At 38.4% G+C, this 15,617-nt stretch overlaps 1 protein-coding gene across 2 annotated transcripts; it reads left to right on the forward strand.

The window, feature by feature from the left end:
* Nucleotides 1-5,724: 5,724 nt before the first annotated feature.
* Nucleotides 5,725-14,231, forward strand: pcgf1 (polycomb group ring finger 1). 2 transcript variants are annotated; one of them, XM_059346923.1, is made up of 9 exons: nucleotides 5,725-5,880; nucleotides 8,002-8,107; nucleotides 8,255-8,407; nucleotides 8,577-8,648; nucleotides 9,782-9,887; nucleotides 10,038-10,080; nucleotides 12,644-12,730; nucleotides 13,644-13,724; nucleotides 14,049-14,231. In XM_059346923.1, the coding sequence occupies exons 1-9, from the start codon at nucleotides 5,794-5,796 to the stop codon at nucleotides 14,097-14,099; spliced, it is 786 nt and encodes a 261-aa protein (XP_059202906.1). In that variant the 5' UTR covers nucleotides 5,725-5,793; the 3' UTR covers nucleotides 14,100-14,231. The 2 variants fall into 2 exon arrangements, with proteins under 2 accessions (XP_059202906.1, XP_059202907.1); XM_059346924.1 differs by having other exon boundaries at nucleotides 5,727-5,880; nucleotides 8,005-8,107.
* Nucleotides 14,232-15,617: the final 1,386 nt, after the last annotated feature.

A 15,617-nucleotide genomic window follows, 5' to 3' on the forward strand; every position in this document is an offset into this window, starting at 1 on the left:
AACAGAAACGCTTGAAAGTTATCACGGATCACTGCATTTGTGTGCACACACACACACACACACGCCGCACAGGCCTGAGCACATAGATACACCCTGCACAAAGCTGCACACACGCACGTGATTAATGAAAATTCAGTAGATGACAGACAAAGCTCTATTGTGCCACATTAATAAGATTTAATACGGAGCTTTCTTTTTCTTTGACACTGGCAGGCCAACTTGTTCTTGCTGGCAAACTCGTCTTATCTCAGCATCTTCCAATCGTGTCATTCATTATTTGGCCTCTAGCTTATCTAAACTGAGGACTACAGTTTTCAAGTAACCCTCACTCCCACTGGCAGGAAAATGTGAAAGTTGCAGTGCCATTTTAGGAGTAAAATGAATTGCACTAAGTTTGTAAGAGGTTTTTATTACAACAACAGAGAAGTAAGGATGGTCAAAGCAAGTGCCAGATCTCTTTGCATGAGCTGTTTTTATTATTTGTATGTTTACTCCTGTGCAAAAGAGGCATGCAACAACTCCTGATGTCAAAGGCATGATAATGATCAAATGTAATCTCTAAACTTCCACACAAACACACACATAAGCACTGACTAAAAAAAAATCCCTCCTCAAAAATCTCTTTTGTACTGATGATGAGGGGTTTAGAAATGTTTTGTGTGCTTTGTCACACCATGTGGGATGTCTCATGTTGATCTGTGGGCATTCTGTCTGTCAAATAAACTTATAAATGAAAGAAAAATGAATGAAATGTATCCAGTTTGCACTCTGCTTTGAGCTAATGTGATGACTAAATGCACAAAACCCCCGAGATGCCTTACGGCACAAAAACACACCTTAATACAGCAGTGTATTTTGGATTCATATGCACGGGGATATGTATAAACAACTGTCTCTTGTGTATTCTGTTCTTTTACACTGAATGTGACTCATTTATTCATTGTATGTGTATATCAGTCAATGCTATACAGCGGATCCTGCCATTATTTTCTCACTGAGACAAATTCCTGTGCATTTATCAAGTATTTGAAGTGATTCAGATTGTGATATTGAGGGGTTTGGGTTTTGTGCCAGGGGGAGGCCTAAGGGCTTGCCCTACATCACTCATTATGCCCTTGCCCATCGAGCAGCACAAGCTGTACTGCTCTGGAGTCATTCCAAGAGGGCTCTCGTCATTAGCTTGCCACTTGGCGGCCAATTGCTGGAGCAAAAGAGACAAAAGCTGCAGTCCACCCCTGCATGCTCTGATTGCTCTGAGAGAGAGAGAGAGAGAGAGAGAGAGAGAGAGAGAGAGAGAGAGAGAGAGAGGGAGAGAGAGAGAGGGAGAGAGAGAGAGGGATGGGGGCCTCCTTTTGGCATGTTGGACCATAGATTTTAGTAGCAGGGTGGTTGTGTAGTTGTTTTGGCACAGGATGTCCAGGACAGAGGTAAATGGGGTCTCTATCAGCTCATTGAGTTTTCAGTTGATTCAGACCCTCTTGGTTTAAAGGAGTTTCCTCATGCATGATTTCATTACATGGTGTAATGGTTAACATCATACCTACGAACAGACACAGAGAAGATTTGTTATCCGTCCTCGCTTTTATTTCTGTCATTTCTCAATGAGATATAATCCTGAAATTCTTCATAAAATCACCGTCTTTGTAGTCCTTGCAGGTGTTTGATCCATCAGATAAACTAACGATTCCAATTCCAATAAAAGTGAAGGACAGGGGAAAAAAACTGGCAGATTTGCAGACACACCAAGAAAATAGGGGTTCTATTGTCCATGATTTTGACATGAAGTAATGACAACAAATGAAAGGCTTGGATTCGTCTTGATCCTCTCCCTTCTTGTCGGCTCTTTTGCCTCTTCACTCACTCTCTCCCGTGATCCCGGCGGTTGGATTTTGCCATGCTGTGATCCTCCTGCGCCTCCAGGCCCTCAGGTTATTTGGATATTGCGTGGAGTCAAAGCCCTGTCAATCAGATAAGCAGTGACCTCGCAGGCCCAGCAGATAAGACGTTACATGGCAAGAGGAAACGGCAGACAGCAGGGGACACAAGGCCTGACTATGAAGGCTCGGTGAAGCGAGACTGATCACAACGGCTCTTCAAACTAAAAAAGGCTGCCAAGAATGAAAATATATTGCCTGAGCCTCTTTTTTTTCAATTTAGATTGACTAAATCTGATTTGGACTTCATTTGCAAGCGCTTGTCTTTTCATCTGAGGAAAGAAAAACCTAAGGTGTTAGTTTTCTCTCACAAAAGGATGAATGGAAACGGGAACATTTTCAAGAATGAATGATGCTTTAAATATTACTTTATCCACTGCCTAACAGCACAGGATTTACATGTGTATGCACAATATAAAATTATTTAAGCAATATTTATCATAAATGTAAAAAACTGCATCAATTATACACCTTAATTATCACTGATAAACACCCATAAACAAAGCATTCATGCCAGATTTAACAGTCTCAATAAATGGCTTGCTCACCATTTCGGCTGTGAGACTCATTGAGGTGGTTGGAATAAGACAAACTTGCCAGTCATTCCGTTACACTGGGAAATTACAAAAGGATGAATGAAGGGTGAGTCTTTGTTTAGGACGGCAGCTTTTGGGTGGTCCGCAGGTTAGAAGCCCTCTGGGAGGGATCAGGGAGACCTCCACATATAATACCAATAGGACGACCTGTTGAAACAGGGTAGGAGCTGATTCAGATGCAACTCAGCCACAACCAAGAATACATTTTCTTCCCCATTTGGAAATTAATTTTTCCACAAAGCTATACTTATCATTCTTGTCATGATTAAATAATTGTAAGTAATTTTGGGGAAAAATAAACTGGTTGTAGCCCACGTCTGACTTAAAACCTCAGATATATTAAATGTATGACAGAATAAGACATCTCACGGCTGTAAACGCCTGTATAAAACCTCCAAAATACAGCACAACACAATACAAACTGTTGATTTAAATAATATTGACCCAAACACCGAAGCCATGTGATTATGTAGGGAAATGTTTGCGGAGCCCACACACTCTTTCATTTCAACACCCTACTTCATATTCACACATATTTAAACATCGGTCTGGGAGCTGCCCAGGACAACCACAGGCCCCTACTGCTGGCCACTGAGCCAATGGTTCACTTCTTTTCTCAAGAGCCCCTTGATGGTTGTTGTTCAGGGAGGGGAGAGAAGTACTCATTCAACCCCCAAAGAGTATGGGGGGTTCAAACACTTCAGTAATAAGCTCTCCTCTAAGTGAAAGTTTTACTGCTGCAAAGTAAAACCAATTAAACTCAGTTAAGCTTTTGTTTTATTTATGAAACAAAACATTTTTTAACCTAATTTAGCTGAAATAAACCTCACATTGTGTTGAATGGGAGCATTTATATGGGTGCAACTTTTTAAGAAAGTCAAATACATGTAAATATGCAGCTTATATTTTGGTACATTCTGAACATTTGTCTTATTATGTGGTTTTGTGGTTGTTTTTCAATATCTTAATGGAGATTTGTGTTTGATTGATCTTTTTGTACTACCATGCTGCGATGCTCATAAGATACAGTATTATGGGATCTGCATCAAGGTGTGGGATATAACTCACCAGACCTAATGGGATTGCGTGCAGTGGCGACAGCAGCCCACCCTCCATGATGCCTGAGTACTGTGGGTCTCAAGGTGTCACAGGCTTCAGGTTACAAGACCCGCCGTGTGCTGCTGTGAGGATTGTGGTTGAACAGTGTTTTTCCCACACTTCACCTTTTATCCTGGAACACTTTCAGGTATGGCACTATAGCACTCCTTTCCCCCTGGTATGTGGTTTGAATACCAGCAGAGGTGCAGCATCATTGTCATACTTTAACATGGGCCAGTGCCAATTAAATCCATGCATCTTAAATCTTAGAGTACCCTCTCTATATATATACAGCCTACATGATCCTGTCACAAGTGGGTTTGTATAAGCAATAACATAAATGTAAAAAGTAATTAGACAATGAACATGATAATTTAATTCCAAAGTTTTCACTGGCTTCAGACGTGTAAGATGTGTGTAAAGCTCAAAGGCCTCCGTCACTGTGCAAAAGGTTGATGTAGTGATTCTGAAGTTTCAATGACACTTTCTTTTCAACAACTACATTAAACCCCTAAGTGCATGAATGGCATTGCTTTACTTGATGCTACATAAATATCAGCAGACACTAAAGGCTGCAACCAGTTGACTCAAATGTGTGCCTGCAGTGCCCTCTATTGCCAAGACAAGAGACTAACAAGTAGGTGAACTCGCTGCTCCTCTCTGGAAAATGAATCATTGGATAAGGTTGGACCAATTAAAGTCCTAAAAGGTGCCTTAATGAATAAGACCACACTTGAAGAGGTTTTTACCCCCTTAAAAATGGAAGTGTTGTGTGAGGTGGCTTTTATACTACTTTTGTACATCATTGTGATAATTCATAAATAAACTTTTATTAGGGGAGGTAAGATCAAGACAAAATATAACAGAAGAAACTAAAGTCTGATAAAAACTAAACTGAGGCGAAAAACAATGATACCCCTCTTATATACATCACTTAATTAATTAATTTATCTATAAATTAACCTCAAATTTGCATCTTTAAAAGTAAGGTCTTTAAGGTACAATTGAGATGCATTTACTTGTGATGTTATTTTGTTTATTTCAGGTGTTTTTTATACTTTAATCCAGTTGATCAGTGCAGCAAACTCAGAGGTTAAAATTGACACAAAGGCTCACTTTTGTATAAATGAAACCACGCTGTGTGATATACTGTAGACCTCAGGTTGGAGTTGGTTATGATTCCATGTCTCTCGGTCACAAGGCCAGTGTCCTTCACCACTGGACCATCTTTGATACTGATCACCACTCAGAACCAGAGAGAGAACAACGTGAACAAGATCAGACAAAGCTGCAGAATCCTACTTGGGTTTTTTTTCTTCTTTCAACCTGTTTCAGAGTTGTTCCATGAAGGTGTCTCTTATTGTGAAAAGCCTGCTTTGAATGAGCCAGGATCATAAAAAGCCTGAGTTCATGAAACATCTTAGAGAAGGATATCAGTCCAAAGTAGACAAAAATTTCAGAATGACACATTTGGTTCTGTTATTGGAACAAAGAGTACAGGCATTTTATCAACTTTCCTAACTTGGGAAGTGATTCATAGGTCTATCTCAGCTGTATCAGAGCTGGAGAGGAGTTTAAACCTGCCAGGAAATGTTAATTTGAGGAACTGATGTTTGGGAAGGCTTGATCCCATTAAATGTGTTCTTAAATATTTTAAACAGAAATTAAAATATTATTTATTATTTTTCAACATTCAGATAAAGCTCTAAATTTGATGAAAACTCACTTTCATAGATTGTTACCATTAAAAAAAACCTGAAACAATGCAGATTAGCCATTATGCGCAAGGCCCACCCTTAATATGAAAAGTGAGAATGGCTCAAATTGAGGTTTTTAAATACTTCAACGGAGGAAATAACCAATTAAACCCTTAAAATATATTGTAATCCACATATGGTTATGTATCCAATACAAAAACTTGAAAAACACTTGACAAGTATAATGTAATTTAGTGCAAACATTGTGGTAGACAATAAAGTTTTTTTTTTTTGTTTTTTTTATTACTTTGTCTGCATTTTTGCTTGCTATGGTGGCTTTTAAATCGTCTTTATATTTATATTATTTCATTATTTATTTAGCTTCTTGTCGTTTATGTTTTACCCGCCCCTTCAGATTGCAGAAAATGCCACGTCCGGTTTACCCGGAAGTAAGCATAATTCCCAAAGATGGCGGAGCAAGGTCCGATGGCCATAGCGATGCGGCTACGAAATCAGCTACAGTCCGTCTACAAACTGGACCCGCTGAGGAATGAGGTGAGTGGGCATGTCTTTCGAGCTCGCCTGCACTGGGGTTGAAACGCTCGGCGAGTCAAACCGCAGCGGAGACGAGTTAAACACTACGCATTAGCGGGAGATCGTTGTCGTCTCCGCGGCGCTGATGGAGAGAGAGAGAGAGGGAGAGCGATGCTGAAGGGGAGCCGCGGTGCGCATGCGTGGAAGGTGGGAGTCCACCCGTGTTGTTCAGCCCAAACAGTGGAGCAGCGTGTCCCAAAATCATATCAAGTATCTGTTGTTTCGCTCATTTTAAGACACATTTACAGCTGTTTTTAGTCGCTCAACTTGTAGTTTAATTATAGTTGAGGCGATATGTGAGTGAACTGGGACGGTAACTGTCGTTGGTTCTCATTGAATCACGAAGTAACGGCGGTTTGTTTCGAACAGCCGTTGGGTTGTTTTAGACGCGAACACACCACGTTGTTATGGCGGATAAACTTGTTTGTTCCGTGTCGTTAAATTTGCACTTTATCCCTCTGGAGTCCTTGAAACCACCTGCACATGACTTCATCAGGACGTGAAGACATAAAAATGAAGCAACGTCGAGCCTTGCCATCAGCTTCCCTTTAAAGTTCTGGCTTGAAACTCCATACCAGATTTTTTTTAAATGATATTTGGCCAAGTAAAACCGGAGATCATATCAAATTATTTAGTATAAAAATACAGAACTAGATATTATCCTCATTTTACCTGTTATGTTATCTTTGCATATATTTTCATATTTGCAGCATGTACATTTCTGTGTGTGTGAAACATAATTTTCAAGGTCAGATTTTATGTTTTCCTTTGTTTCTTTTGGGTTCAAAATTTTGATCAAGTAAGTCAAAGTTAAAAATGAATGAACAGGACATATAGGTGAGGTTGCACTGAAAAACACACAGAGGTCAAAGGTCAGGGTCAGCTGTGATGTCCGGCATCAATTTGTCAGATACAGGACTAGCTAACGTTGTCCCCAACTAGAAGCTGATTCTGATGGAGAGCAATTCAGTTCTGTATTTTACGATTGAATGTTTACTGTTAAACCAACTGTCCCAAATTAAAATTGTATCCCTTTTTTCGTTGCCTAAACGCTTTTATCTGTTTACCTTTTGTTGTTGTTTTTAGTATCAGAATTAGTTGGACCTTCTTGTAACATTTTAAACAATTTAATATCTCCACCATTACACACAGAGGTCAAAGGTCAGGGTCAGCTATGTAGGCATCATCGAAATTACAGGACTGAAACCTAACTTCAGGTAATTTCTTTGAAGCAGATACTGACTGAGATCAATAATGTTCTATATTTTGCTATGAAATTTGCATTCATGTATATAGAGCTGAATTACCCCACAGCTCAAATCCTTGCACCAAACCACCTGCACCAAATTCAAAATCCTTACTCTTGCCCACAAAATAACTAAAACGGCTCCCTCCTACCTGAACTCCTTCTTTCAGGTCCGTATGTCACAAGGGAGACTCTTCTCCTTTGCAGTTCCCCAGTGGTGGAACGGGTTGCCAAACTCCATCCAATTGGTGAACACCTTCCCACATAAAAGACATAGATGCTATATATTATATAAGTAGCATAATGTTTTTATATAATAAAATGGAGGTATATCCACATTGATTTAGAAAATAATCACAAAGTAAGGCAGCTTTCGCTTTGACCAAATATATGACCTAAAAGTATCCAAATGTCACACATGGTTCCATTATGATCCTGAATTAAAAACTAAAGTAGTAATCTCAGAGGTTTTCATTTAAATAAGTCACTTTATATTGCTGAATAAGGTAATTGAGCCAATGGCCTACTGATGGAAGCCATGGCATTAACAGTATTGGACGTACAAGATGTAACTTCAAAAACAAGTGAAAAAGATCCAAAATCACACCACTTAACACCATAGGTATTGCCACAAAAACGAAATGAAGCTTGAGATTGTAACTTTAGTATATCTATGTAAATGCAATTGGTTTTCAATTGAGATATGTATGCTTTGAGTCTAAAGGTTTGCGGTCCAGAGAAGTTGTGCCCATTTCGTCTTTGGTGGTATAAATGCATGTTTAAACCTATGTTTTATACCTTTGTTGTATGTATAACACATTTTTGATTCTGGACAGGAGGAAGTAAAGTTGAAGATCAAGGACCTAAATGAACACATTGTCTGCTACCTTTGCGCGGGTTACTTCATCGATGCCACAACGATTACAGAGTGTTTGCATACCTGTGAGTTTAAACAAAGCTGAATCACAAAATGATTCTCATGTTATTAACTTGTAAAAGTCTTTCTTACATTTAACATGAACAGAAGTTTAGAAGGATGAAGTCATCACAATGAGAATTAAATGGTCTGTCTCCCTTTCTGTTTCACAGTCTGTAAAAGTTGTATTGTGAAATACCTGCAAACCAGCAAGTATTGTCCAATGTGCAACATCAAAATCCATGAAACGCAGCCTTTACTCAACCTCAAACTGGATCGAGTGATGCAGGACATTGTCTACAAACTGGTGCCTGGACTACAAGAAAGTATGTTAAAAAAAATCAACAGCTGCCTCTGTCAGTGTTATGAACAACTGTGACATAAACTAAAAGCTCCCTTTGAAGTAAATGTGTGTGTAATTGTAAATACCACCTGTTTTTAGCATATATGAAAATCTGTCATATTTTTCTAATATCCATGTTCATGTTTGAACAGGCGAAGACAAAAGAATAAAGGAATTTTATCAGTCACGTGGGTTAGAGAGAGTCATCCAACCAGCTGGAGACGGTAAGTCTTTCATTTAGAGATGTCTCAGTCTGTGATTAGGGTCACTTGTGTGTTTAGATTAAAGAGGGAACCACATCATGTTTTTATAAAGTGTGCATGACATCTTTGGATCGACACTTATTGTTGTGGTGCTTCTGTTCTGCACTTCTCAGGGGTCAAATGACTGTAAAGCAAAATGGCAGTACTGTGTCATCATACACCTTAACTTTCAAAAACTTTTTTTTTTTTTGGAAAATATGAAAATGTAGGGCATAACTAGAACAATATACACTCTCCTACAGGGATGGCTTGCCCCAATATCAAAAATACATATTTGTCCTCTTGTCTGTAGTGCTATTTATAACTCTATATTGTTTTGGTCTTAGTTGCTGAGTGCTGGAGATAATTTCTGAAGAGATGTCTCTCAAATAGTGAAACTATATTGACCTTGTGGTGCTCAAAGAGCCCAAAAATTTTTTTTTGCTGTTGAGCATTTGAAATGCTCAACAGCAGTGTCTTTTTCCAGAAATGAACCAGTTATTAAATAATTACAAATAATCCACAGAACGTGATGTGAGCAGTTTAATGTAGGAACTATACTAAAAAGAAAATACTTCCTCCATGAAACTACCTACAACAAGATCTGTGGATTTTCTTGTAAGCATGTACAATAAAAAAGCAAAGCACACCACATCCTGTACTTCACAGCATTTTCTGCAGTCCCAAGCACAGCTGTAATCAAGAAATGTAAAAGTTGTCTTGAAGTAGTTTTATATTTAATCACTATTTCTTCAGCGACAGAGTGTAAAACAGTATTTGTATGTGTTGTATGACACACATTTTTTACCATAGGAATGTCTTTGCTGATGCATTAAACTCATGCAAAGGCCACAATCCCAAATGGAATCTTAAGTTTATCAAACTTCTCTAAGCGGATATCATTTTTCTTTTATTGTGTAGTACACTGAGAGTCATTGCTGAACAGTTGTTTGTTGGGCAGTGGCAGCTGACTTAAACTGCATCTGTATGTGGCCTGCAGTTTGCAGCAATCTGCTCTTTCTGTTGGATAGAGTACATTTCAACAATCTGCCTAGTCATGGCATGATTAATGTTCTGCAAAATTAAAAATCATACTGTTTCCCCCCCCTCACTAGATGCAGTACCAGATGCTACAGGTTTACCGTACACAAGCTTCGACCATTCAAAAGCCCACTTTTACAGATACGATGAGCAGGTGTCGCTGTGTTTAGAAAGACTAAGGTGAGCTTTTGTCTCTGGTGTATTGTGTGCTTTTTTCATGTCATACAATCCCTATGAGATGAGACTGATTAATTGTGAACATGTTGCAACTCCATCAGACTTTCAAGATGAACATTTTTCACAACTGTATGCTCTGTTTTGTCTTTACAGTTCATCGCTTGCTGGGAAAGATAAGACAAAGCTCACCCTCCAGGTAAGTCCTATGTAGTGATGAAAGTTCTAAGATATATTTAGCATTGTATTTCAGTCTGTGTACTTAGTGAAATTGTTGAGCTGGTCATGGACGCTTTCAAAACGACTTGGCTCACAGGTTTGCACAACCGTGCAAAACATGCCTCCAGGGGCACAGTTTTGAAGCCTGAACAAGTAATTCTCTACCCTTAACTGCTAAGCAAATACATGGCACAATGACATCTGCAGCAACAGCAGAATTCAGCACTCAGAGCTGGTTACTCTGGCTGGCTCATACTCGCAGAGACAAGGATAAGTGGGACAAGAACACGAGTGAGGCATATAATCACTCTATTTCCCAACCACACCACTAATTTCTCTGTAATTGGAGATTTTATAACTGCTTGAAAGTGTTGCAGTGTTTATGACTTACAACTTGGAGCTAGATGACCAAGATGTTTACTCAGTGTTCAGGAAACTTACGAAGAGCAAACCTCATTAATCAGTGTATTAATGTCCAACAAATGCCTTTTTATTAACCTGATGCTGTCATATGGTTACTTATCTTCTCTACTTTTCTTCTATTGAAGAAATACTCTCCAGTTCTGATCTAGGCGATGCTATTGCAGCATCGCAGTAACCTCTTTAGGAGCCGCCATTATTGTTTCCCTTTATGTCATCACAAACTCGTATCTAATTGGAGCTCCTCACAGGGAGCTGATTGGTCAGAACCTCCAGTTGTGTTACTCAAATGCATTACTTGAGGTGTGGCAAGATGGATTTGCAATCTTGTGATCCTGTCATTTTGTTGATCTTGTGATATTGTGGGAATCCAGCTGCTGTGCAAGGTAAAAACCTTCATAGCTTCAGTTGTAAACTCATTGGGGTACCAGACAATTTAGAAATTCCCATTAAACTTATTTTCCTTTTGTGACAAACATGTCAAAAGAACAAAGATGGATATGAAAATGTATAATTTAGTGTATTGCAACATATACTTTAACAACAAATGAACTGCTAATTATGACTGATTCTGATGGTGCCATTAACAATGGGGTGACTTTACATTGATTGTTCTAAAGGCTGCACAAGTATTGTATAGAAGTTGCCTAATCATGCGAATATACATGGTTTCAATTTAAATGTGGTTATTTGAAACGCAGCTTGTTAAGCACTTCCAAACCCACTAAACTGAAAAAAGTGCCTACTTGTCAGTTTTAACTGGGTTTTCCCTGTGTGGCTGAATCCTCTTGACAGGCCCATTTGTCGAGAGACATGCATGTGTAACAAGGGAAGTGGGAGTGTATAATGCTCAGATTGTATTGAATCAAGACTTGAACAAAGATCATTTGGGGAGCAATTTAACTAAAACACACCATGTGTCAAAATTCCCCTGTGCTTATTATCATCCACACTGCCCAGCCAACATTGTCTCACATACTGCAGAGACTTCAGTCAGCCAGCAGAGGGCGTCATTGTTTAACACATGTCTGTGTGCTACAGCAAGATTTTCCTTTTGTGTATTTTTAAATATGTTTTCTCTAAATCACATTTAAATTGAATGATGGACAGGTTCTGAATTTTTAGTTTTAGCAATGAGATCTTGTGACTGTTGCACATGTTCGGGGACCATGTCCTCTTTGACCACTATGTGAAATCAAAATGTTGTTTATTGTTGTGTCTAATGTTACCATGTGTAATGGGATCATGCAGCTTCATTGGTGCCATTCCTGACTCTTGACATATGCTGTTGTGTGTCACTCCAACCTCTGTGTGAACTTATAAAATGGGTTAGTTGGCAATATTTAAAATTAATTTCTCCTTACATGCTTTTATTCTCTCGGCTGCAAATCCCATCATAATCCACTGTTTTTACTGAGGTGGAAATTCAGTAAAATACATTTCTGCCTTGGCTTTTAAAGAAATACTGTCTTTCACTGCATTCAGGTGGAAAAAGGAAGTTACGCTCTATGACTTAAGAGTGTGTAATAAGTCTGTTGGGACCGGAAAAGGTCCAGCAGTAAACTGGGTTTTTCTTCAGCGTAAATCTGATTTTTAACAGGAATATGCCACACCCTGTCAATATGCCCTTACCTTGTTTAATGCTTCTTGTGAGCTGGAGATGTTTGTCACCTTTTTGTTACGGAGTGTGACTGAACTTTGAATGAACAATGTAAAAACACATATTTGAATGCTGAAAACAAACAGCATCCTGTTCTTCAAGTGTTTCAAACAAAACTGAAGACGTCAGATAACGTTTATAGAGACGTCTATAACTGACAAACTTAATCCACTATCTGAACAACAAAACCAAAAATGTACCAGGTGGTCCCGCTGACACAGAGCAACAAATCCAAATGTGCAGTGAATGATGTTTCCGTACTACAACTACATGTTAACTGTAGTAAATCTGACATTTGTCCTGCTTCATAAAGAATAAATCTCCCCAACTTGCTCCACAGTGGCCACAAAAGTCAGAGTAATAAACACCAATGTACAGCTGGTCATGATTTATTGGAATTACATTCTTGATTTCAATGTCTTCAAATGTCATCTGAAGCATTTGTTTGACCTTATCCCTGCAGCAGAAGTTTGTTCGATGTTCTGTCCGAGCGGAGGTGAGACACCTACGGAAAGTGCTTTGTCATCGACTAAATGTGGAAAAACACCAGGTCAGTCAAAAATCATCATTGATTCAATTAAAGAAGACATTATGGTGCAAATTATTACATTATTATTAAAGATTAATCAATATTTATTTGGTCCTGCTAATGAAGACAAATGTGTGTAATGGCTATTGAGCTGCATTATCTAACTGCTTCTGCTATAAGAGACTTCTAAAGGAAAAATATTACATGTCCAATAATTATACTTTGACAACTATGTTTGCGAAGGTGTGTAAAGTTGAGATTTCTGAATCATTGGAGGTTTTTTGAATTGTGTGCGTTTTCTGGTGATTTCTGTAAAGTTTTGACATTCAAGGCAATTTTTTTGTCATGTATTTTAACATTTATTGAGCCTTAATTAACCCCAATGTCTGACTAATATTTGATTGGTTAGTTTTAGGTTGTACACTCTTATAATGGTGTCAAGCTACTGTATAGTTAACCTGCAGCTAACCATAGTAACATTACTCATGACTATGCGAGAACAAAGTGATTTACAAGTGATATTTACTGGACTATGGGTGAAACTGACAGCATGCAAGCTATTTAAAAAAGTGACAATTTGAAGGCCTGCTTTAAGTGTTGATCATGCACTTCTTCATATTAGCCATGTTTCCCTGGTCACTTTGCTCTGTAAAGGAATAAGTAGTTTTCTTGTCATTTGCTCTCAATATGGGGGTTCTGTCAGGGAAGATTGGGTTTAATCCTCCATCAAAAAATGCATATTTTCATGATTGAATTCATGACGGCGGCAGTGATAAAGACTAAATCACAAAGTGTTTTTGGTGGTGAAAAGTGTTTCTCAGCTCATCTTTTAACAGAAGTAAACAGGTTTCTCGTATAAAAAAAAAAAAAAAGATAATCACAGATGTTCTTTTTCAGATTCCCCTTTACATCTGTTTGTGTGGTCTCTTTATAGGTCCAGATGTTGTTCAATAACGAGTCTCTGCCTGATCACATGACCATGAAGCGGTTATGGCTCTCGCACTGGTTTGGCAAGGTACGGTACAGCCACTGTTAACCAGCGCCAACAACACATTCCTTCACACATGGACACATAGTCTTTGTGCTGTACATCAGGATAAAGTTCCATAAAAATGTGTAACGGTTAATAAAATAATTCAATAAAAAGACTAAATGATTGTATTTCGCTATCAAATTTAACGACTCATACATTCAGTGGAACCTCTTCAGTCCAGTGGTAGGCCAGATGTAGCACAGTGTTTATTTTGACACATTATGAAAAATAACTATCTTTTTATAATGTATAACTTACTTGTACTACCTCACTGTAATATTATTTTTTAAATCTTTCCTCCCCCAGGCCCAACCGCTAGTCCTTCACTACACCATCAAGGACAAAAGGACCAGATAGGACATGTTTTCACTCTGAGGACAGCTGTACATATTTTGTACAATACATATTCTATTTTAATAGTGTTTGTGTACATATACTTATTTTCCTTGTTTTGTATTTTTGAAAATAAATTTTAAATGGGAAAAATAATAGTTTCTATTACTTGGTTACAGCATGCTTTCATCTGCATATACAGTCATGGGAAAGATTGTTAGACAGTGAAGTAAAATACTTTTTTATTCTTGTTGCATTTTTGCATCATTTTAACTTAAATGTGAATACCTCCATAGGTATACTTTGAATTTATTATGCAAGCTTTACAAAGAATTATAAAACTGAATTTTGTGAATGACCTTTTTACTATCTTATGTCAAGGTGTGATTAATCATGCAGCAAAGCAGAATCGGTTAATAGCAAGGGACAATGCTAATGTAATTTACACACTTAATTGTGTTATTTGTTATAGTTTTTATACTTTGGAACAGAGTTTCCTTGCATGCAGGAAGAAAATGTTTACTTTTAATAATCATATGAATCATACAAGCTGTGCTCCAACACGATGTCATGGTCTCGCATTCACCACTCACACCTGACCAAGATTGAGTGATTTAGATTTTTCATCACCCATTGCTTTATGTTGTGGAGTTCTTTGAATTTAACACGTTTTATTGGGTTCCAACTTTGAATGGCAGGAGATATAATTATAGTTCTCATCACTGATCTTCAAAGAAAGTGTCAACATATCAAAGCACCTCAGTTAAAATCCTGAGCTTTTTTGGATAGCACTTTTTGTGTCTGGACGCTGCATTTTTCCACCATTCTTCTGTACAAATCTTCTGCTCTGTCGACTTTGAGCGAACAGTAAGTTTAAAGTCTGCCTTGGCCAGCCATTGTTATTCTGGAGCCGGTCCTGTGCAGCTTTGGCTTTATTTTTGGGGTTATTGTCTTCGTGAAAAATAAATCTCCCAAGTTGCAGTTGTTTTGCAGGCTGCAGCAGCTTTTCCTGCAGGAATTTTCTGTTTTTCTGGACTGATTTTGGTTTGTACATTCCCTGGCCGTCTGTGGCCTGCAGCAGAGATGCATCTCCACGGCAAGATGCTGCCACCACCACCACCAGGCCTTTCACTACAACTGTATAGTGTTTCTCTAGTGGTGCTGCAGTGTTTAGGCCGAACATAGTAATATAATGGACAAAAGGGTCACTTTTCATCAGATGGCATCTTCTTCTATGTTTCAGTCTCCTACACACCCTATGGCCAACACTAACCATATCATGACTCAGCCATAAAGCTGCAACTGCTGAATCATAGTTGTCTTTTATCTCGGCCGTGTAACTCGTAGCTCCTTTGGTTGAGATCTGTCTGCCTCTCAGTCCTCTTAGCCTGCTTGAGGCAGATTTACAGCTGTGTCATGTTCTTTCCACATTTTATAATTGACCCTACTATAATCTGAGCAATGATATGCCTTCCCTGCATGTTGGTTTTCAGTTAATGTGTCACAGATTTGTTTGAAATGATGCGTTTGTGTATTTAAGGT

Source organism: Centropristis striata, chromosome 12 (genome assembly GCF_030273125.1).
Source record: "Centropristis striata isolate RG_2023a ecotype Rhode Island chromosome 12, C.striata_1.0, whole genome shotgun sequence".
Taxonomy (NCBI): domain Eukaryota; kingdom Metazoa; phylum Chordata; class Actinopteri; order Perciformes; family Serranidae; genus Centropristis; species Centropristis striata.

Bases quoted from the DNA above. Each gene is read 5' to 3' on its own strand.
- pcgf1 (XM_059346923.1), top strand. From the start codon at position 5,794: ATGGCGGAGCAAGGTCCGATGGCCATAGCGATGCGGCTACGAAATCAG. The intron at 5,881-8,001 runs GTGAGTGGGCAT...GATTCTGGACAG, and splicing joins TGGACCCGCTGAGGAATGAG to GAGGAAGTAAAGTTGAAGAT. The intron at 12,731-13,643 runs GTCAGTCAAAAA...GTCTCTTTATAG, and splicing joins TAAATGTGGAAAAACACCAG to GTCCAGATGTTGTTCAATAA.